This window comes from Lagopus muta, chromosome 30 (genome assembly GCF_023343835.1).
Source record: "Lagopus muta isolate bLagMut1 chromosome 30, bLagMut1 primary, whole genome shotgun sequence".
Classification (NCBI taxonomy): domain Eukaryota; kingdom Metazoa; phylum Chordata; class Aves; order Galliformes; family Phasianidae; genus Lagopus; species Lagopus muta.
In genome coordinates this window covers 684528-705940 of record NC_064462.1, presented here as the reverse complement: position 1 = coordinate 705940, position 21413 = coordinate 684528, and the positions used below count along the sequence as shown (strand labels likewise).

The 21413-nt window shown below is 67.1% G+C and overlaps 3 protein-coding genes across 13 annotated transcripts in view; 1 reads left to right on the top strand and 2 right to left on the bottom strand.

The window, feature by feature from the left end:
• Positions 1 to 6016, bottom strand: part of LOC125686012 (uncharacterized) — a 73105-nt gene extending 67089 nt beyond the window's left edge. The window contains exons 1-3 of one of the 6 annotated variants that reach the window (XR_007373581.1): positions 4868 to 6016; positions 3277 to 4827; positions 344 to 393 (exon numbers count right to left, since the gene is read on the bottom strand). Coding sequence is in view for 1 of the 6 variants with exons in the window: in XM_048929613.1 (XP_048785570.1) it covers positions 3633 to 4827; positions 4868 to 5190 (1518 nt within the window). In the remaining 5 variants the exon portion in view is untranslated. Of the gene's footprint in view, positions 1 to 277; positions 4828 to 4867 lie in introns of those variants that run through there. The other 5 variants (XR_007373580.1, XR_007373579.1, XR_007373578.1 and 2 more) reach the window with 5 other exon arrangements.
• LOC125686013 (collagen alpha-1(I) chain-like) overlaps positions 1 to 16762 on the bottom strand; it is a 101986-nt gene extending 85224 nt beyond the window's left edge. The window contains exons 1-2 of one of the 2 annotated variants that reach the window (XM_048929616.1): positions 11947 to 16762; positions 311 to 344 (exon numbers count right to left, since the gene is read on the bottom strand). In XM_048929616.1, the coding sequence (XP_048785573.1) occupies positions 14983 to 16704 (1722 nt within the window). In that variant the 5' untranslated portion in view covers positions 16705 to 16762 and the 3' untranslated portion in view covers positions 311 to 344; positions 11947 to 14982. Of the gene's footprint in view, positions 1 to 310; positions 345 to 11946 lie in introns of those variants that run through there. The other variant, XM_048929615.1, reaches the window with a different exon arrangement.
• Positions 1 to 21413, top strand: part of LOC125686015 (uncharacterized) — a 130630-nt gene that overhangs the window by 29424 nt on the left and 79793 nt on the right. The gene's annotated exons all lie outside the window — the stretch shown is intronic.

Genomic DNA, 21413 nt, shown 5'->3' with positions numbered 1-21413 from the left:
GGAGTCCTGGCTCCTGCCTGCCTGCCTTGGCTGGCTAGCTGAAACTGTGGACCCTGCCTGCCTCTTTTGGCTGGCTGGCTGTGGTTGTGGCCCCTGCCTGCCTGCCTTGGCTGGCTTGCTGGAACCGTGGCCCTCCTTGCCTGCTATGTCTGGCTGACTGGAGTCCTGGCTCCTGCCTGCCTGCCTTGGCTGGCTGGCTGGAGTCCTGGCTCCTGCCTGCCTGCATTGGATTGCTGTCTGGAGTCCTGGCTCCTGCCTGCCTGCCTTGGCTACCTGGCTGGAGTCCTGGCCCCTGCATGCCTGCCTTGGCTGGCTGGCTGGAGTCCTGGCCCCTGCCTGCCTGCCTTGGCTGGCTGGCTGGAGTCCTGGCTCCTGCCTGCCTGCCTTGGCTACCTGGCTGGAGTCCTGGCTCCTGCCTGCCTGCATTGGCTTGCGGACTGGAGTCCTGGCTCCTGCCTGCCTGCCTTGTCTAGCTGGCTGGAGTCCTGGCTCCTGCCTGCCTGCCATGTCTGGCTGGCTGGAGTCCTGGCCACTGCCTGCCTGCCTTGTCTGGCAGCCTGTAGTCGTGGTCCTAGATTGCCTGACTTGGCTTGCTGGCTGGAGTCCTGGCTCCTGCCTGGCTGCCGTGGTAGGCTGGCTGGAGTCCTGGCTCCTGCCTGCCTGCCTTGGCTGGCTGGCTGGAGTCCTGGCTCCTGCCTGCCTGCCTTGGGTTGCTTACTGGAGTCCTGGCTCCTGCCTGCCTGCCTTGGCTACCTGGCTAGAGTCCTGGCTCCTGCCTGCCTGCATGGGCATGCTGACTGGAGTCCTGGCTCCTGCCTGCCTGGCTTGGCTAGCTGGCTGGAGTCCTGGCTCTTGCCTGCCTGCCTTGTCTGGCAGCCTGTAGTCGTGGTCCTTGCTTGCCTGCCTTGGCTTGCTGGCTGGAGTCCTGGCTCCTGCCTGGCTGCCGTGGTAGGCTGGCTGGAGTCCTGGCTCCTGCCTGCCTGCCTTGGCTGGCTGGCTGGAGTCCTGGCTCCTGCCTGCCTGCCTTGGCTAGCTGGCTGGAGTCCTGGCTCCTGCCTGCCTGCCATGTCTGGCTGGCTGGAGTCCTGGCCACTGCCTGCCTGCCTTGTCTGGCAGCCTGTAGTCGTGGTCCTTGCTTGCCTGCCTTGGCTGGCTGGCTGGAGTCCTGGCTCCTGCCTGGCTGCCTTGGCTTGCTGACTGGAGTCCTGGCTCCTGCCTGCCTGCCTTGGCTTGCTGACAGGAGTCCTGGCCCCTGCCTGCCTACCTTGGCTGGCTGGCTGGAGTCCGGGCCCCTGCCTTACTGCCTTGGCTGGATGGCTGGAGTCCTGGCTCCTGCCTGGCTGCCTTGGCTGGGTGGCTAGAGTCCTGGCTCCTGCCTACCTGCCTGCCTTGACTGGATGGCTGGAGTCCTGGCTCCTGCCTGCCTGCCTTGGCTGGCTAGCTGGAACTGTGGACCCTGCCTGCCTCTTTTGTCTTGCTGGCTGTGCTTGTGGCCCCTGCCTGCCTGCCTTGGCTTGCTTGTTGGAACCGTGGCCGTCCTTGTCTGCCATGTCTGGCTGGCTGTAGTCCTGGCCACTGCCTGCCTGCCTTGTCTGGCAGCCTCTAATCGTGGTCCTTGCTTGCCTGCCTTGGCTGGCTGGCTGGAGTCCTGGCTCCTGCCTGGCTGTCTTGGCTACCTGGCTGGAGTCCTGGCTCCTGCCTGCCTGCATTGGCTTGCTGACTGGAGTCCTGGTTCCTGCCTCCCTGCCTTGGATACCTGGCTGGAGTCCTGGCTCCTGCCTGCCTGCCTTGGCTGGCTAGCTGAAACTGTGGACCCTGCCTGCCTCTTTTGGCTGGCTGGCTGTGGTTGTGGCCCCTGCCTGCCTGCCTTGGCTGGATGACTGGAGTCCTGGCTCCTGCCTGCCGGCCTTGGTTACCTGGCGGGAGTCCTGGCTCTTGCCTGCCTGCCTTGGCTACCCTGCTGGAGTCCTGGCTCCTGCCTGCCTGCATTCGATTGCTGTCTGGAGTCCTGGCTCCTGCCTGGCTGCCTTGGCTACCTGGCTGGAGTCCTGGCTCCTGCCTGCCTGCCTTGGCTACCTGGCTGGAGTCCTGGCCCCTGCCTGCCTGCCTTGGCTGGCTGGCTGGAGTCCGGGACCCTCCCTGCCTGCCTTGGCTGGCTGGCTGGAGTCCTGGCTTCTGCCTTCATGCCTTGGCTGGATGGCTGGAGTCCTGGCTCCTGCCTGCCTGCCTTGGCTTCCTGGCTGGAGTCCTGGCTCCTGCCTGGCTGCCTTGGCTAGCTGGCTGGAGTCCTGGCTCTTGCCTGCCTGCCTTGGCTAACTGGCTGGAGTCCTGGCTCCTGCCTGCATGCATTGGCTTGCTGACTGGAGTCCTGGCTCCTGCCTGCCTGCCTTGGCTAGCTGGCTGGAGTCCTGGCTCCTGCCTGCCTGCCATGTCTGGCTGGCTGGAGTCCTGGCCACTGCCTGCCTGCGTTGTCTGGCAGCCTGTAGTCGTGGTCCTTGCTTGCCTGCCTTGGCTAGCTGGCTGGAGTCCTGGCCCCTGCCTGCCTGCCTTGGCTGGCTGACAGGAGTCCTGGCCACTGCCTGCCTACCTTGGCTGGCTGGCTGGAGTCCGGGCCCCTGCCTGCCTGCACTTGATTGCTGTCTGGAGTCCTGGCTCCTGCCTGCCTGCCTTGGCTGGCTGGCTGGAGTCCTGGCTCCTTCCTTCCTGCCTTGGCTGGATGGCTGGAGTCCTGGCTCCTGCCTGCCTGCCTTGGCTACCTGGCTGGAGTCCTGGCTCCTGCCTGCCTGCCTTGGCTGGCTGGCTGGATACCGGGCCCCTGCCTGCCTGCCTTGGCTGGCTGACTGGAGTCCTGGCTCCTGCCTGCCTGCCTTGGCTAGCTGGCTGGAGTCCTGGCCACTGCCTGCCTGCCCTGTCTGGCAGCCTGTAGTCGTGGTCCTAGCTTGCCTGCCTTGGCTTGCTGGCTGGAGTCCTGGCTCCTGCCTGGCTGCCTTGGCTGGCTGGCTGGAGTCCTGGCTCCTGCCTGCCTACCTTGGCTTGCTTACGGGAGTCCTGGCTCCTGCCTGCCTGCCTTGGCTGGCTGGCTGGAGTCCTGGCTCCTGCCTGCCTGCCTTGGCTAGCTGGCTGTAGTCCTGGCTCCTGTCTGCCTGCCTTGGCTAGCTGGCTGGATTCCAGACCACTGCCTGCCTGCCTTGGCTTGCTGGCTGGAGTCCTGGCTCCTGCCTGGATGCCTTGGCTTGCTGGCTGGAGTCCTGGCTCCTGCCTGGCTGCCTTGGCTACCTGGCTGGAGTCCTTGCTCCTGCCTGCCTGCCTTGGCTGGCTGGCTGGTGTCCTGGCTCCTGCCTGGCTGCCTTGGCTTGCTGACTGGAGTCCTGGCTCCTGCCTGCCTGCCGTGTCTGGCTGGCTGGAGTCTTGGCTCCTGCCTGCCTGCCTTGGCTGGCTGACTGGAGTCCTGGCCCCTGCCTGCCTGGCTTGGGTGGCTGGCTGGAGTCCGGGCCCCTGCCTGCCTGCCTTGGCTGGCTGGCTGGAGTCTTGGCTCCTGCCTGCCTGCCTTGGCTACCTGGCTGGAGTTCTGGCTCCTGCCTGCCTGCATTGGCTTGCTGACTGGAGTCCTGGCTCCTGCCTGCCTGGCTTGGCTAGCTGGCTGGAGTCCTGGCTCCTGCCTGCCTGCCTTGACTGGATGGCTGGAGTCCTGGCTCCTGCCTGGCTGCCTTGGCTTGCTGACTGGAGTTCTGGCCCCTGCCTACCTGCCTTGGCTGGCTGGCTGGAGTCCGGGCCCCTGCCTGGCTGCCTTGGCTGGCTGGCTGGAGTCCTGGCTCCTGCCTGCCTGCCTTGGCTACCTGGCTGGAGTCCTGGCTGTTGCCTGCCTGCATTGACTTGCTGACTGGAGTCCTGGCTCCTGCCTGCCTGCCTTGGCTAGGTGGCTGGAGTCCTGGCTCCTGCCTGCCTGCCTTGACTGGATGGCTGGAGTCCTGGCTCTTGCCTGCCTGCCATGTCCGGCTGGCTGGATTCCTGGCCACTGCCTGCCTGCCTTGGCTGGCAGCCTGTAGTCGTGGTCCTTGCTTGCCTGCCTTGGCTTGCTGGCTGGAGTCCTGGCTCCTGCCTGCCTGCATTGGCTTGCGGACTGGAGTCCTGGCTCCTGCCTGCCTGGCTTGGCTGGCTGGCTGGAGTCCTGGCTCCTGCCTGGCTGCCTTGGCTACCTGGCTGGAGTCCTTGCTCCTGCCTGCCTGCCTTGGCTGGCTGGCTGGTGTCCTGGCTCCTGCCTGGCTGCCTTGGCTTGCTGACTGGAGTCCTGGCTCCTGCCTGCCTGCCGTGTCTGGCTGGCTGGAGTCTTGGCTCCTGCCTGCCTGCCTTGGCTGGCTGACTGGAGTCCTGGCCCCTGCCTGCCTGGCTTGGCTGGCTGGCTGGAGTCCGGGCCCCTGCCTGCCTGCCTTGGCTGGCTGGCTGGAGTCTTGGCTCCTGCCTGCCTGCCTTGGCTTCCTGGCTGGAGTCCTGGCTCCTGCCTGGCTGCCTTGGCTAGCTGGCTGGAGTCCTGGCTCTTGCCTGCCTGCCTTGGCTAACTGGCTGGAGTCCTGGCTCCTGCCTGCATGCATTGGCTTGCTGGCTGGAGTCCTGGCTCCTGCCTGCCTGCCATGTCTGGCTGGCTGGAGTCCTGGCCACTGCCTGCCTGCGTTGTCTGGCAGCCTGTAGTCGTGGTCCTTGCTTGCCTGCCTTTGCTTGCCGGCTGGAGTCCTGGCTCCTGCCTTGCTGCCGTGGTAGGCTGGCTGGAGTCCTGGCTCCTGCCTGCCTGCCTTGGCTAGCTCGCTGGAGTCCTGGCCCCTGCCTGCCTGCCTTGCCTGACTGACAGGAGTCCTGGCCACTGCCTGCCTACCTTGGCTGGCTGGCTGGAGTCCGGGCCCCTGCCTGCCTGCACTTGATTGCTGTCTGGAGTCCTGGCTCCTGCCTGCCTGCCTTGGCTGGCTGGCTGGAGTCCTGGCTCCTTCCTTCCTGCCTTGGCTGGATGGCTGGAGTCCTGGCTCCTGCCTGCCTGCCTTGGCAACCTGGCTGGAGTCCTGACCCCTGCCTGCCTGCCTTGGCTGGCTGGCTGGATACCGGGCCCCTGCCTGCCTGCCTTGGCTGGCTGACTGGAGTCCTGGCTCCTGCCTGCCTGCCTTGGCTAGCTGGCTGGAGTCCTGGCTCCTGCCTGCCTGCCATATCTGGCTGGCTGGAGTCCTGGCCACTGCCTGCCTGCCCTGTCTGGCAGCCTGTAGTCGTGGTCCTAGCTTGCCTGCCTTGTCTTGCTGGCTGGAGTCCTGGCTCCTGCCTGGCTGCCTTGGCTGGCTGGCTGGAGTCCTGGCTCCTGCCTGCCTACCTTGGCTGGCTGGCTGGAGTCCTGGCTCCTGCCTGCCTGCCTTGGCTGGCTGGCTGGAGTCCTGGCTCCTGCCTGCCTGCCTTGGCTGGCTGGCTGGAGTCCTGGCTCCTGCCTGCCTGCCTTGGCTAGCTGGCTGTAGTCCTGGCTCCTGTCTGCCTGCCTTGGCTAGCTGGCTGGATTCCAGACCACTGCCTGCCTGCCTTGGCTGGGTGGCTGGAGTCCTGGCTCCTGCCTGCCTGCCTTGGCTACCTGGCTGGAGTTCTGGCTCCTGCCTGCCTGCATTGGCTTGCTGACTGGAGTCCTGGCTCCTGCCTGCCTGGCTTGGCTAGCTGGCTGGAGTCCTGGCTCCTGCCTGTTTGCCTTGACTGGATGGCTGGATTCCTGGCCACTGCCTGCCTGCCTTGGCTGGCAGCCTGTAGTCGTGGTCCTTGCTTGCCTGCCTTGGCTTGCTGGCTGGAGTCCTGGCTCCTGCCTGCCTGCATTGGCTTGCGGACTGGAGTCCTGGCTCCTGCCTGCCTGGCTTGGCTGGCTGGCTGGAGTCCTGGCTCCTGCCTGCCTGCCTTGGCTACCTGGCTGGAGTCCTTGCTCCTGCCTGCCTGCCTTGGCTGGCTGGCTGGTGTCCTGGCTCCTGCCTGGCTGCCTTGGCTTGCTGACTGGAGTCCTGGCTCCTGCCTGCCTGCCTTGGCTACCTGGCTGGAGTTCTGGCTCCTGCCTGCCTGCATTGGCTTGCTGAATGGAGTCCTGGCTCCTGCCTGCCTGGCTTGGCTAGCTGGCTGGAGTCCTGGCTCCTGCCTGCCTGCCTTGACTGGATGGCTGGAGTCCTGGCTCCTGCCTGGCTGCCTTGGCTTGCTGACTGGAGTTCTGGCCCCTGCCTACCTGCCTTGGCTGGCTGGCTGGAGTCCGGGCCCCTGCCTGGCTGCCTTGGCTGGCTGGCTGGAGTCCTGGCTCCTGCCTGCCTGCCTTGGCTACCTGGCTGGAGTCCTGGCTGTTGCCTGCCTGCATTGACTTGCTGACTGGAGTCCTGGCTCCTGCCTGCCTGCCTTGGCTAGGTGGCTGGAGTCCTGGCTCCTGCCTGCCTGCCTTGACTGGATGGCTGGAGTCCTGGCTCTTGCCTGCCTGCCATGTCCGGCTGGCTGGATTCCTGGCCATTGCCTGCCTGCCTTGGCTGGCAGCCTGTAGTCGTGGTCCTTGCTTGCCTGCCTTGGCTTGCTGGCTGGAGTCCTGGCTCCTGCCTGGCTGCCTTGGCTACCTGGCTGGAGTCCTGGCTCCTGCCTGCCTGCCTTGGCTGGCTGGCTGGAGTCCTGGCTCCTGCCTGCCTGCCTTGGCTTGCTGACTGGAGTCCTGGCTCCTGCCTGCCTGCCTTGGCTGGCTGGCTGGAATCTTGGCTCCTGCCTGCCTGCCTTGGCTGGCTGACTGGAGTCCTGGCCCCTGCCTGCCTGCCTTGGCTGGCTGGCTGGAGTCCTGGCTCCTGCCTGCCTGCCTTGGCTGGCTGGCTGGAGTCCTGGCTCCTGCCTGCCTGCCTTGGCTACCTGGCTGGAGTCCTGGCTCCTGCCTGTCTGCATTGGCTTGCTGACTGGAGTCCTGGCTCCTGCCTGCCTAGCTTGGCTGGCTGGCTGGAGTCTGGGCCCCTGCCTGCCTGCCTTGGCTGGCTGGCTGGAGTCCGGGACCCTGCCTGCCTGCCTTGGCTGGCTTTCTGGAGTCCTGGCTCCTGCCTGCCTGCATTGGCTTGCTGGCTGGAGTCCTGGCTCCTGCCTGCCTGCCTTGGCTTGCTGGCTGGAGTCCTGGCTCCTGCCTGCCTGCCTTGGCTGGCTGGCTGAAGTCTTGTCTCCTGCCTGCCTGCCTTGGCTGGCTGACTGGAGTCCTGGCTCTTGCCTGCCTGCCTTGGATACCTGGCTGGAGTCCTGGCTCCTGCCTGCCTGCATTGGCTTGCTGACTGGAGTCCTGGCTCCTGCCTGCCTGCCTTGGCTGGCTGGCTGGAGTCCGGGCCCCTGCCTGCCTGCCTTGGCTGGCTGACTGGAGTCCTGGCACCTGCCTGCCTGCCTTGGCTGGCTGACTGGAGTCCTGGCACCTGCCTGCCTGCCTTGGCTGGCTGACTGGAGTCCTGGCACCTGCCTGCCTACCTTGGCTGGCAGCCTGTAGTCGTGGTCCTTGCTTGCCTGCCTTGGCTTGCTAGTGGGAGTCCTGGCTCCTGCCTGGCTGCCTTGGCTACCTGGCTGGAGTCCTGGCTCCTGCCTGCCTGCCTTGGCTTGCTGACTGGAGTCCTGGCTCCTGCCTGCCTGCCTTGCCTGGCTGGCTGGAGTCTTGGATCCTGCCTGCCTGCCTTGGCTGGCTGACTGGAGTCCTGGCCCCTGCCTGCCTGCCTGCCTTGGCTGGCTGGAGTCCTGGCTCCTGCCTGCCTGCCTTGGCTGGCTGACTGGAGTCCTGGCCCCTGCCTGCCAGCCTTAGCTGGCTGGCTGGAGTCCGGGCTCCTGCCTGCCTGCATTGGCTTGCTGACTGGAGTCCTGGCTCCTGCCTGGCTGCCTTGGCTACCTGGCTGGAGTCCTCGCTCCTGCCTGCCTGCCTTGGCTGGCTGACTGGAGTCCTGGCCCCTGCCTGCCTGTCTTGGATACCTTGCTGGAGTCCTGGCTCCTGCCTGCCTGCCTTGGCTACCTGGCTGGAGTCCTGGCTCTTGCCTGCCTGCATTGGCTTGCTGACTGGAGTCCTGGCTCCTGCCTGCCTGGCTTGGCTAGCTGGCTGGAGTCCTGGCTCCTGCCTGCCTGCCTTGACTGGATGGCTGGAGTCCTGGCTCTTGCCTGACTGCCATGTCCGGCTGGCTGGAGTCCTGGCCACTGCCTGCCTGCCTTGTCTGGCAGCCTGTAGTCGAGGTCCTTGCTTACCTGCCTTGGATTGCTGGCTGGAGTCCTGGCTCCTGCCTGGCTGCACTGGATTTCTGTCTGGAGTCCTGGCTCCTGCCTGCCTGCCTTGGCTACCTGGCTGGAGTCCTGGCCACTGCCTGCCTGCCTTGGCTGGCTGGCTGGAGTCCGGGCCCCTGCCTGCCTGCCTTGGCTGGCTGGCTGGAGTCCTGGCTCCTGCCTGCCTGCCTTTGCTAGCTGGCTGTAGTCCTGGCCCCTCCTTGCCTGCCTTGGCTGGCTGACTGGAGTCCTGGCCCCTGCCTGCCTACCTTGGCTGACTGGCTGGAGTCCGGGCCCCTGCCTGCCTGCCTTGGATTGCTGTCTGGAGTCCTGGCTCCTGCCTGCCTGCCTTGGCTGGGTGGCTGGAGTCCTGGCCCCTGCCTGCCAGCCTTGGCTGGCTGGCTGGATGCCGGGCCCCTGCCTGCCTGCCTTGGCTGGCTTTCTGGAGTCCTGGCTCCTGGCTGCCTGCCTCGGCTACCTGGCTGGAGTCCTGGCTCCTGCCTGGCTGCCTTGGCTACCTGGCTGTTGTCCTGGCTCCTGCCTGGCTGCCTTGGCTGGATGGCTGGAGTCCTGGCTCGTGCCTGCCTGCCTTTGCTGGCTGGCTGGAGTCCTGGCTCCTGCCTGCCTGCCTTGGCTACCTGGCTGGAGTCATGGCTGTTGCCTGCCTGCATTGACTTGCTGACTGGAGTCCTGGCTCCTGCCTGCCTGCCTTGACTGGATGGCTGGAGTCCTGGCTCTTGCCTGCCTGCCATGTCCGGCTGGCTGGATTCCTGGCCACTGCCTGCCTGCCTTGGCTGGCAGCCTGTAGTCGTGGTCCTTGCTTGCCTGCCTTGGCTTGCTGGCTGGAATCCTGGCTCCTGCCTGCCTGCCTTGGCTGGCTGGCTGGAGTCCTGGCTCCTGCCTGCCTGCCTTGGCTTGCTGACTGGAGTCCTGGCTCCTGCCTGCCTGCCTTGGCTTGCTGACTGGAGTCCTGGCCCCTGCCTGCCTGCCTTGGCTGGCTGGCTGGAGTCCGGGCCCCTGCCTGCCTGCCTTGGCTGGCTGGCTGGAGTCCTGGCTCCTGCCTGCCTGCCTTGGCTACCTGGCTGGAGTCCTGGCTCCTGCCTGCCTGCAATGGCTTGCTGACTGGAGTCCTGGCTCCTGCCTGCCTAGCTTGGCTGGTGGCTGGAGTCCGGGCCCCTGCCTGCCTGCCTTGGCTGGCTTTCTGGAGTCCTGGCTCCTGCCTGCCTGCCTTGGCTAGCTGGCTGGAGTCCTGGCTCCTGCCTGCCTGCCTTGGCTACCTGGCTGGAGTCCGGGCCCCTGCCTGCCTGCATTGGATTGCTGTCTGGAGTCCTGGCTCCTGCCTGCCTGCCTTGGCTAGCTGGCTGGAGTCCTGACCACTGCCTGCCTGCCTTGGCTGGGTGGCTGGAGTCCTGGCTCCTGCCTGCCTGCCTTGGCTGGCTGACTGGAGTCCTGGCCCCTGCCTGCCAGCCTTGGCTGGCTGGCTGGAGTCCGGGCCCCTGCCTGCCTGCCTTGGCTGGCTTTCTGGAGTCCTGGCTCCTGCCTGGCTGCCTTGGCTTTCTGGCTGAAGTCCTGGCTCCTGCCTGGCTGCCTTGGCTACCTGGCTGGAGTCCTGGCTCCTGCCTGCCTGCCTTTGCTGGCTGGCTGGAGTCCTGGCTCCTGCCTGCCTGCCTTGGCTTGCTGACTGGAGTCCTGGCTCCTGCCTGCCTGCCTTGCCTGGCTGGCTGGAGTCTTGGCTCCTGCCTGCCTGCCTTGGCTGGCTGACTGGAGTCCTGGCCCCTGCCTGCCTGCCTTGGCTGGCTGGCTGGAGTCCTGGCCCCTGCCTGCCTGCCTTGGCTGGCTTTCTGGAGTCCTGGCTCCTGCCTGCCTGCCTTGGCTACCTGGCTGGATTCCTGGCTCCTGCCTGCCTGCATTGGCTAGCTGGCTGGAGTCCTGGCTCCTGCCTGCCTGCCTTGGCTAGCTGGCTGGAGTCCTGGCTCCTGCCTGGCTGCCTTGGCTACCTGGCTGGAGTCCTTGCTCCTGCCTGCCTAACTTGGCTTGCTGACTGGAGTCCTGGCTCCTGTCTGCCTGCCTTGTCTGGCTGGCTGGAGTCTTGGCTCCTGCCTGCCTGCCTTGGCTGGCTGACTGGAGTCCTGGCCCATGCCTGCCTGTCTTGGATACCTTGCTGGAGTCCTGGCTCCTGCCTGCCTGCATTGTCTTGCTGACTGGAGTCCTGGCTCCTGCCTGCCTGCCTTGGCTAGCTGGCTGGAGTCCTGGCTCCTGCCTGCCTGCCTTGACTGGATGGCTGGAGTCCTGGCTCTTGCCTGACTGCCATGTCCGGCTGGCTGGAGTCCTGGCCACTGCCTGCCTGCCTTGTCTGGCAGCCTGTAGTCGAGGTCCTTGCTTACCTGCCTTGGATTGCTGGCTGGAGTCCTGGCTCCTGCCTGCCTGCCTTGGCTACCTGGCTGGAGTCCTGGCTCCTGCCTGGCTGCATTGGATTTCTGTCTGGAGTCCTGGCTCCTGCCTGCCTGCCTTGGCTACCTGGCTGGAGTCCTGGCCACTGCCTGCCTGCCTTGGCTGGCTGACTGGAGTCCTGGCACCTGCCTGCCTACCTTGGCAGGCTGCCTGGAGTCCGGGCCCCTGCCTGCCTGCCTTGGCTTGCTTACTGGAGTCCTGGCTCCTGCCTGCCTGCCTTGGCTGGCTGGCTGGAGTCCTGGCTCCTGCCTGCCTGCCTTTGCTAGCTGGCTGTAGTCCTGGCCCCTCCTTGCCTGCCTTGGCTGGCTGGCTGGAGTCCTGGCTCCTGCCTGCCTGCCTTTGCTAGCTGGCTGTAGTCCTGGCCCCTCCTTGCCTGCCTTGGCTGACTGGCTGGAGTCCGGGCTCCTGCCTGCCTGCATTGGACTGCTGTCTGGAGTCCTGGCTCCTGCCTGCCTCCCTTGGCTAGCTGGCTGGAGTCCTGACCACTGCCTGCCTGCCTTGGCTGTCTGACTGGAGTCCTGGCCCCTGCCTGCCAGCCTTGGCTGGCTGGCTGGAGTCCGGGCCCCTGCTTGCCTGCCTTGGCTGGCTTTCTGGAGTCCTGGCTCCTAGCTGCCTGCCTTGGCTACCTGGCTGGAGTCCTGGCTCCTGCCTGGCTGCCTTGGCTTGCTGGCTGGAGTCCTGGCTCCTGCCTGCCTGCCTTTGCTGGCTGGCTGGAGTCCTGGCTCCTGCCTGCCTGGCTTGGATACCTGGCTGGAGTCCTGCCTCCTGCCTGCCTGCATTGTTTTGCTGACTGGAGTCCTGGCCCCTGCCTGCCTGCCTTGGCTAGCTGGCTGGAGTCCTGGCCACTGCCTGCCTGCCTTGGCTGGCTGGCTGGAGTCCTGGCTCCTGCCTGGCTGCCTTGGCTGGCTGGCTGGAGTCCGGGCCCCTGCCTGCCTGCCTTCGCTGGCTGGCTGGAGTCCTGGCCACTGCCTGCCTGCCTTGGCTGGCTGGCTGGAGTCCTGGCTCATGCCTGCCTGCCATGTCCGGCTGGCTGGATTCGTGGCCACTGCCTGCCTGCCTTGGCTGGCTGGCTGGAGTCCTGGCTCCTGCCTGCCTGCACTGTTTTGCTGACTGGAGTCCTGGCCCCTGCCTGCCTGGCTTGGCTAGCTGGCTGGAGTCCTGGCCACGGCCTGCCTGCCTTGGCTGGCTGGCTGGAGTCCTGGCTCCTGCCTGGCTGCCTTGGCTGGCTGACTGGAGTCCTGGCCCCTGCCTGTCTACCTTGGCTGGCTGGCTGGAGTCCGGGCCCCTGCCTGGCTGCCTTGGCTGGCTGGCTGGAGTCCTGGCTCCTGCCTGGCTGCCTTGCCTGGCTGGCTGGAGTCCGGGCCCCTGCCTGCCTGCCTTCGCTGGCTGGCTGGAGTCCTGGCCACTGCCTGCCTGCCTTGGCTGGCTGGCTGGAGTCCTGGCTCCTGCCTGCCTGCCTTGGCTGGCTGACTGGAGTCCTGGCACCTGCCTGCCTGCCTTGGCTGGCTGGCTGGAGTCCGGGCCCCTGCCTGCCTGCCTTGGCTAGCTGGCTGGAGTCCTGACTCCTGCCTTCCTGCCTTGGCTGGATGGCTGGAGTCCTGGCCCCTTCCTGCCTGCATTGGCTAGCTGACTGGAGTCCTGGCTCTTGCCTGCCTGCTGTGGTAGGCTGGCTGGAGTCCTGGCCCCTGCCTGCCTGCCTTGGCTGGCTGGCTAGAGTCCGGGCCTTTGCCTGCCTGCCTTGGCTAGCTGGCTGGAGTCCTGACTCCTGCCTTCCTGCCTTGGCTGGATGGCTGGAGTCCTGGCTCCTGCCTGCCTGCCTTGACAGGATGTCTGGAGTCCTGGCTCATGCCTGCCTGCCATGTCCGGCTGGCTGGATTCCTGGCTCCTGCCTGCCTGCATTGTTTTGCTGACTGGAGTCCTGGCCCCTGCCTGCCTGGCTTGGCTAGCTGGCTGGAGTCCTGGCCACGGCCTGCCTGCCTTGGCTGGCTGGCTGGAGTCCTGGCACCTGCCTGCCTACCTTGGCTGGCTGGCTGGAGTCCGGGCCCCTGCCTGCCTGCCTTGGCTTGCTTACTGGAGTCCTGGCTCCTGCCTGCCTGCCTTTGCTAGCTGGCTGTAGTCCTGGCCCCTCCTTGCCTGCCTTGGCTGGCTGACTGGAGTCCTGGCCCCTGCCTGCCTACCTTGGCTGACTGGCTGGAGTCCGGGCTCCTGCCTGCCTGTATTGGACTGCTGTCTGGAGTCCTGGCTCCTGCCTGCCTCCCTTGGCTAGCTGGCTGGAGTCCTGACCACTGCCTGCCTGCCTTGGCTGGGTGGCTGGAGTCCTGGCTCCTGCCTGCCTGCCTTGGCTGTCTGACTGGAGTCCTGGCCCCTGCCTGCCAGCCTTGGCTGGCTGGCTGGAGTCCGGGCCCCTGCTTGCCTGCCTTGGCTGGCTTTCTGGAGTCCTGGCTCCTAGCTGCCTGCCTTGGCTACCTGGCTGGATTTCTGGCCCCTGCCTACCTGCCTTGGCTGGCTGGCTGGAGTCCGGGCCCCTGCCTGCCTGCCTTGCCTGGCTGGCTGGAGTCCTGGCTCCTGCCTGCCTGGCTTGGATACCTGGCTGGAGTCCTGCCTCCTGCCTGCCTGCATTGTTTTGCTGACTGGAGTCCTGGCCCCTGCCTGCCTGCCTTGGCTAGCTGGCTGGAGTCCTGGCCACTGCCTGCCTGCCTTGGCTGGCTGGCTGGAGTCCTGGCTCCTGCCTGGCTGCCTTGGCTGGCTGACTGGAGTCCGGGCCCCTGCCTGCCTGCCTTGGCTGGCTTTCTGGAGTCCTGGCTCCTGCCTGCCTGCATTGGATTGCTGACTGGAGTCCTGGCTCCTGCCTGCCTGCCTTGGCTAGCTGGCTGGAGTCCTGGCTCATGCCTGCCTGCCATGTCCGGCTGGCTGGATTCCTGGCCACTGCCTGCCTGCCTTGTCTGGCAGCCTGTAGTCGTGGTCCTTGCCTGCCTGCCTTGGCTGGCTGGCTGGAGTCCGGGCCCCTGCCTGCCTGCCTTCGCTGGCTGGCTGGAGTCCTGGCCACTGCCTGCCTGCCTTGGCTGGCTGGCTGGAGTCCTGGCCCCTGCCTGCCTGCCTTGGCTGGCTGGCTGGAGTCCGGGCCCCTGCCTGCCTGCCTTGGCTAGCTGGCTGGAGTCCTGACTCCTGCCTTCTTGCCTTGGCTGGATGGCTGGAGTCCTGGCTCCTGCCTGCCTGCATTGTTTTGATGACTGGAGTCCTGGCCCCTGCCTGCCTGGCTTGGCTAGCTGGCTGGAGTCCTGGCCACGGCCTGCCTGCCTTAGCTGGCTGGCTGGAGTCCTGGCTCCTGCCTGGCTGCCTTGGCTGGCTGGCTGGAGTCCGGGCCCCTGCCTGCCTGCCTTCGCTGGCTGGCTGGAGTCCTGGCCCCTGCCTGCCTGCCTTGGCTGGCTGGCTGGAGTCCTGGCTCCTGCCTGGCTGCCTTGCCTGGCTGGCTGGAGTCCGGGCCCCTGCCTGCCTGCCTTCGCTGGCTGGCTGGAGTCCTGGCCACTGCCTGCCTGCCTTGGCTGGCTGGCTGGAGTCCTGGCTCCTGCCTGCCTGCCTTGGCTGGCTGACTGGAGTCCTGGCACCTGCCTGCCTGCCTTGGCTGGCTGGCTGGAGTCCGGGCCCCTGCCTGCCTGCCTTGGCTAGCTGGCTGGAGTCCTGACTCCTGCCTTCCTGCCTTGGCTGGATGGCTGGAGTCCTGGCCCCTTCCTGCCTGCATTGGCTAGCTGACTGGAGTCCTGGCTCTTGCCTGCCTGCTGTGGTAGGCTGGCTGGAGTCCTGGCCCCTGCCTGCCTGCCTTGGCTGGCTGGCTAGAGTCCGGGCCTTTGCCTGCCTGCCTTGGCTAGCTGGCTGGAGTCCTGACTCCTGCCTTCCTGCCTTGGCTGGATGGCTGGAGTCCTGGCTCCTGCCTGCCTGCCTTGACAGGATGTCTGGAGTCCTGGCTCATGCCTGCCTGCCATGTCCGGCTGGCTGGATTCCTGGCTCCTGCCTGCCTGCATTGTTTTGCTGACTGGAGTCCTGGCCCCTGCCTGCCTGGCTTGGCTAGCTGGCTGGAGTCCTGGCCACGGCCTGCCTGCCTTGGCTGGCTGGCTGGAGTCCTGGCACCTGCCTGCCTACCTTGGCTGGCTGGCTGGAGTCCGGGCCCCTGCCTGCCTGCCTTGGCTTGCTTACTGGAGTCCTGGCTCCTGCCTGCCTGCCTTTGCTAGCTGGCTGTAGTCCTGGCCCCTCCTTGCCTGCCTTGGCTGGCTGACTGGAGTCCTGGCCCCTGCCTGCCTACCTTGGCTGACTGGCTGGAGTCCGGGCTCCTGCCTGCCTGTATTGGACTGCTGTCTGGAGTCCTGGCTCCTGCCTGCCTCCCTTGGCTAGCTGGCTGGAGTCCTGACCACTGCCTGCCTGCCTTGGCTGGGTGGCTGGAGTCCTGGCTCCTGCCTGCCTGCCTTGGCTGTCTGACTGGAGTCCTGGCCCCTGCCTGCCAGCCTTGGCTGGCTGGCTGGAGTCCGGGCCCCTGCTTGCCTGCCTTGGCTGGCTTTCTGGAGTCCTGGCTCCTAGCTGCCTGCCTTGGCTACCTGGCTGGATTTCTGGCCCCTGCCTACCTGCCTTGGCTGGCTGGCTGGAGTCCGGGCCCCTGCCTGCCTGCCTTGCCTGGCTGGCTGGAGTCCTGGCTCCTGCCTGCCTGGCTTGGATACCTGGCTGGAGTCCTGCCTCCTGCCTGCCTGCATTGTTTTGCTGACTGGAGTCCTGGCCCCTGCCTGCCTGCCTTGGCTGGCTGGCTGGAGTCCTGGCCACTGCCTGCCTGCCTTGGCTGGCTGGCTGGAGTCCTGGCTCCTGCCTGGCTGCCTTGGCTGGCTGACTGGAGTCCGGGCCCCTGCCTGCCTGCCTTGGCTGGCTTTCTGGAGTCCTGGCTCCTGCCTGCCTGCATTGGATTGCTGACTGGAGTCCTGGCTCCTGCCTGCCTGCCTTGGCTAGCTGGCTGGAGTCCTGGCTCATGCCTGCCTGCCATGTCCGGCTGGCTGGATTCCTGGCCACTGCCTGCCTGCCTTGTCTGGCAGCCTGTAGTCGTGGTCCTTGCCTGCCTGCCTTGGCTGGCTGGCTGGAGTCCTGGCCCCTGCCTGCCTGCCTTGGCTGGCTGGCTGGAGTCCGGGCCCCTGCCTGCCTGCCTTCGCTGGCTGGCTGGAGTCCTGGCCACTGCCTGCCTGCCTTGGCTGGCTGGCTGGAGTCCTGGCCCCTGCCTGCCTGCCTTGGCTGGCTGGCTGGAGTCCGGGCCCCTGCCTGCCTGCCTTGGCTAGCTGGCTGGAGTCCTGACTCCTGCCTTCTTGCCTTGGCTGGATGGCTGGAGTCCTGGCTCCTGCCTGCCTGCATTGTTTTGATGACTGGAGTCCTGGCCCCTGCCTGCCTGGCTTGGCTAGCTGGCTGGAGTCCTGGCCACGGCCTGCCTGCCTTAGCTGGCTGGCTGGAGTCCTGGCTCCTGCCTGGCTGCCTTGGCTGGCTGACTGGAGTCCTGGCCCCTGCCTGCCTGCCTTGGCTGGCTGGCTGGAGTCCGGGCCCCTGCCTGCCTGCCTTCGCTGGCTGGCTGGAGTCCTGGCCACTGCCTGCCTGCCTTGGCTGGCTGGCTGGAGTCCTGGCTCCTGCCTGGCTGCCTTGGCTGGCTGGCTGGAGTCCTGGCCCCTGCCTGCCTGCCTTGGCTGCCTGGCTGGAGTCCGGGCCCCTGCCTGCCTGCCATGTCCGGCTGGCTGGATTCCTGGCCACTGCCTGCCTGCCTTGGCTGGCTGGCTGGAGTCCTGGCTCCTGCCTGCCTGCATTGTTTTGCTGACTGGAGTCCTGGCCCCTGCCTGCCTGCCTTGACTGGATGGCTGGAGTTCGGGCCCCTGCCTGCCTGCCTTCGCTGGCTGGCTGGAGTCCTGGCCACTGCCTGCCTGCCTTGGCTGGCAGGCTGGAGTCCTGGCTCCTGCCTGCCTGCCTTGGCTGGCTGACTGGAGTCCTGGCACCTGCCTGCATGCGTTGGCTGGCTGGCTGGAGTCCGGGCCCCTGCCTGCCTGCCTTGGCTAGCTGGCTGGAGTCCTGACTCCTGCCTTCCTGCCTTGGCTGGATGGCTGGAGTCCTGGCCCCTGCCTGCCTGCCTTGGCTGGCTGGCTGGAGTCCGGGCCCCTGCCTGCCTGCCTTGGCTGGCTTTCTGGAGTCCTGGCTCCTGCCTGCCTGCCTTGGCTGGCTGGCTGGAGTCCTGGCTCCTGCCTGGCTGCCTTGGCTGGCTGGCTGGAGTCCTGGCCCCTGCCTGCCTGCCTTGGCTGCCTGGCTGGAGTCCGGGCCCCTGCCTGCCTGCCTTGGCTGGATGGCTGGAGTCCTGGCTCCTGCCTGGCTGCCTTGGCTGGCTGGCTGGAGTCCTGGCTCCTGCCTGGCTGCCTTGGCTGGCTGGCTGGAGTCCGGGCCCCTGCCTGCCTGCCTTGGCTGGCTGGCTGGAGTCCGGGCCCCTGCCTGCCTGCCTTGGCTGGCTGGCTGGAGTCCGGGCCCCTGCCTGCCTGCCTTCGCTGGCTGGCTGGAGTCCTGGCCACTGCCTGCCTGCCTTGGCTGGCTGGCTGGAGTCCTGGCCCCTGCCTGCCTGCCTTGGCTGGCTTTCTGGAGTCCTGGCTCCTGCCTGCCTGCATTGGATTGCTGACTGGAGTCCTGGCTCCTGCCTGCCTGCCTTGGCTAGCTGGCTGGAGTCCTGGCTCATGCCTGCCTGCCATGTCCGGCTGGCTGGATTCCTGGCCACTGCCTGCCTGCCTTGTCTGGCAGCCTGTAGTCGTGGTCCTTGCCTGCCTGCCTTGGCTGGCTGGCTGGAGTCCTGGCCCCTGCCTGCCTGCCTTGGCTGGCTGGCTGGAGTCCGGGCCCCTGCCTGCCTGCCTTCGCTGGCTGGCTGGAGTCCTGGCCACTGCCTGCCTGCCTTGGCTGGCTGGCTGGAGTCCTGGCCCCTGCCTGCCTGCCTTGGCTGGCTGGCTGGAGTCCGGGCCCCTGCCTGCCTGCCTTGGCTAGCTGGCTGGAGTCCTGACTCCTGCCTTCTTGCCTTGGCTGGATGGCTGGAGTCCTGGCTCCTGCCTGCCTGCATTGTTTTGATGACTGGAGTCCTGGCCCCTGCCTGCCTGGCTTGGCTAGCTGGCTGGAGTCCTGGCCACGGCCTGCCTGCCTTAGCTGGCTGGCTGGAGTCCTGGCTCCTGCCTGGCTGCCTTGGCTGGCTGACTGGAGTCCTGGCCCCTGCCTGCCTGCCTTAGCTGGCTGGCTGGAGTCCGGGCCCCTGCCTGCCTGCCTTCGCTGGCTGGCTGGAGTCCTGGCCACTGCCTGCCTGCCTTGGCTGGCTGGCTGGAGTCCTGGCTCCTGCCTGGCTGCCTTGGCTGGCTGGCTGGAGTCCTGGCCCCTGCCTGCCTGCCTTGGCTGCCTGGCTGGAGTCCGGGCCCCTGCCTGCCTGCCATGTCCGGCTGGCTGGATTCCTGGCCACTGCCTGCCTGCCTTGGCTGGCTGGCTGGAGTCCTGGCTCCTGCCTGCCTGCATTGTTTTGCTGACTGGAGTCCTGGCCCCTGCCTGCCTGCCTTGACTGGATGGCTGGAGTTCGGGCCCCTGCCTGCCTGCCTTCGCTGGCTGGCTGGAGTCCTGGCCACTGCCTGCCTGCCTTGGCTGGCAGGCTGGAGTCCTGGCTCCTGCCTGCCTGCCTTGGCTGGCTGACTGGAGTCCTGGCACCTGCCTGCATGCGTTGGCTGGCTGGCTGGAGTCCGGGCCCCTGCCTGCCTGCCTTGGCTAGCTGGCTGGAGTCCTGACTCCTGCCTTCCTGCCTTGGCTGGATGGCTGGAGTCCTGGCCCCTGCCTGCCTGCCTTGGCTGGCTGGCTGGAGTCCGGGCCCCTGCCTGCCTGCCTTGGCTGGCTTTCTGGAGTCCTGGCTCCTGCCTGCCTGCCTTGGCTGGCTGGCTGGAGTCCTGGCTCCTGCCTGGCTGCCTTGGCTGGCTGGCTGGAGTCCTGGCCCCTGCCTGCCTGCCTTGGCTGCCTGGCTGGAGTCCGGGCCCCTGCCTGCCTGCCTTGGCTGGATGGCTGGAGTCCTGGCTCCTGCCTGGCTGCCTTGGCTGGCTGGCTGGAGTCCTGGCTCCTGCCTGGCTGCCTTGGCTGGCTGGCTGGAGTCCGGGCCCCTGCCTGCCTGCCTTGGCTGGCTGGCTGGAGTCCGGGCCCCTGCCTGCCTGCCTTGGCTGGCTGGCTGGAGTCCGGGCCCCTGCCTGCCTGCCTTCGCTGGCTGGCTGGAGTCCTGGCCACTGCCTGCCTGCCTTGGCTGGCTGGCTGGAGTCCTGGCCCCTGCCTGCCTGCCTTGGCTGGCTGGCTGGAGTCCGGGCCCCTGCCTGCCTGCCTTGGCTAGCTGGCTGGAGTCCTGACTCCTGCCTTCCTGCCTTGGCTGGATGGCTGGAGTCCTGGCTCCTGCCTGCCTGCCTTGACAGGATGGCTGGAGTCCTGGCTCATGCCTGCCTGCCATGTCCGGCTGGCTGGATTCCTGGCCACTGCCTGCCTGCCTTGGCTGGCAGCCTGTAGTCGTGGTCCTTGCTTGCCTGCCTTGGCTACCTGGCTGGAGTCCTGTCTCCTGCCTGCCTGCCTTGGCTTGCTGACTGGAGTCCAGGCTCCTGCCTGCCTGCTTTGGCTACCTGGCTGGAATCCTGGCTCCTGCCTGCCTGCATTGGCTAGCTGACTGGAGTCCTGGCTCCTGCCTGCCTGCCTTGGCTGGCTGACTGGAGTCCTGGCTCCTGCCTGCCTGCCTTGGCTGGCTGACTGGAGTCCTGGCTCCTGCCTGCCTGCCTTGCCTGGCTGGCTGGAGTCCTGGCTCCTGCCTGCCTGCATTGGCTAGCTGACTGGAGTCCTGGCTCCTGCCTGCCTGCCTTGGCTACCTGGCTGGAGTCCTGGCCACTGCCTGCCTGCCTTGGTTGGCTGACTGGAGTCCTGGCACCTGCCTGCCTACCTTGGCTGGCTTTCTGGAGTCCTGGCTCCTGGCTGTGTGCCTTGGCTACCTGGCTGGAGTCCTGGCTCCTGCCTGGCTGCCTTGTCTACCTGGCTGGAGTCCTGGCTCCTGCCTGGCTGCCTTGGCTACCTGGCTGGAGTCCTGGCTCCTGCCTGCCTGCCTTGGCTGGCTGTCTGGAGTCCTGGCTCCTGCCTTCCTGCCTTGGCTGGATGGCTGGTGTCCGGGGCCCTGCCTGCCTGCCTTGGATGGCTGGCTGGAGTCCTGGCTCCAGCCTGCCTACCTTGGCTGGCTGCCTGGAGTCCGGGCCCCTGCCTGCCTGCCTTGGCTAGCTGGCTGGAGTCCTGGCTCCTGCCTGGCTGCCTTGGCTGGCTGACTGGAGTCCTGGCCCCTGCCTGCCTGCCTTGGTTACCTGGCGGGAGTCCTGGCTCTTGCCTGCCTGCCTTGGCTGGGTGGCTAGAGTCCTGGCTCCTGCCTGCCTGCCATGTCCGGCTGGCTGGATTCCTGGCCACTGCCTGCCTGCCTTGTCTGGCAGCCTGTAGTCGTGGTCCTTGCTTGCCTGCCTTGGCTACCCGGCTGGAGTCCTGGCTCCTGCCTGGCTGCCTTGGCTACCTGGCTGGAGTCCTGGCTCCTGCCTGCCTGCCTTGGCTTGCTGACTGGAGTCCTGGCTCCTGCCTGCCTGCTTTGGCGGGCTGGCTGGAGTCTTTGCTCCTGCCTGCCTGCCTTGGCTGGCTGACTGGAGTCCTGGATCCTGCCTGCCTGCCTTGGCTATTTGGCTGGAGTCCTGGCTCATGCCTGCCTGCATTGGCTAGCTGACTGGAGTCCTGGCTCCTGCCTGCCTGCATTGACAGGATGGCTGGAGTCCTGGCTATTGCCTGCCAGCCATGTCCGGCTGGCTGGAGTCCTGGCCACTGCCTGCCTGCCTTGTCTCGCAGCCTGTAGTCGAGGTCCTTGCTTGCCTGCCTTGGATTGCTGGCTGGAGTCCTGGCTCCTGCCTGCCTGCCTTGGCTGGCTGACTGGAGTCCTGGCACCCGCCTGCCTACCTTGGCTGGCTGCCTGGAGTCCGGGCCCCTGCCTGCCTGCCTTGGCTGGATGGCTGGAGTCCTGCCTCCGGCCTGCCTGCCTTGGCTGGCTGGCTGGAGTCCTGGCTCCTGCCTGGCTGCCTTGGCTTGCTGACTGGAGTCCTGGCCCCTGCCTGCCTGCCTTGGCTGGATGGCTGGAGTCCTGGCTCCGGCCTGCCTGCCTTGTCTGGCTGGCTGGAGTCCTGGCTCCTGCCTGGCTGCCTTGGCTTGCTGGCTGGAGTCCTGGCCCCTGCCTGCCTGCCTTGGCTGGCTGGCTGGAGTCCTGGCACCTGCCTGCCTGCCTTGGCTGGCTGGCTGGAGTCCGGGCCCCTGCCTGCCTGCCTTGGCTAGCTGGCTGGAGTCCTGACTCCTGCCTGCCTGCCTTGGCTGGATGGCTGGAGTCCTGGCCCCTGCCTGCCTGCCTTGGCTGGCTGGCTGGAGTCCGGGCCCCTGCCTGCCTGCCTTGGCTGGCTGGCTGGAGTCCTGACTCCTGCCTGGCTGCCTTGGCTGGCTGGCTGGAGTCCTGGCCCCTGCCTGCCTGCCTTGGCAGGCTGGCTGCAGTCCGGGCCCCTGCCTGCCTGCCTTGGCTGGCTGGCTGGAGTCCTGGCTCCTGCGTGGCTGCCTTGGCTGGCTGGCTGGAGTCCTGGCCCCTGCCTGCCTGCCTTGGCTGCCTGGCTGGAGTCCGGGCC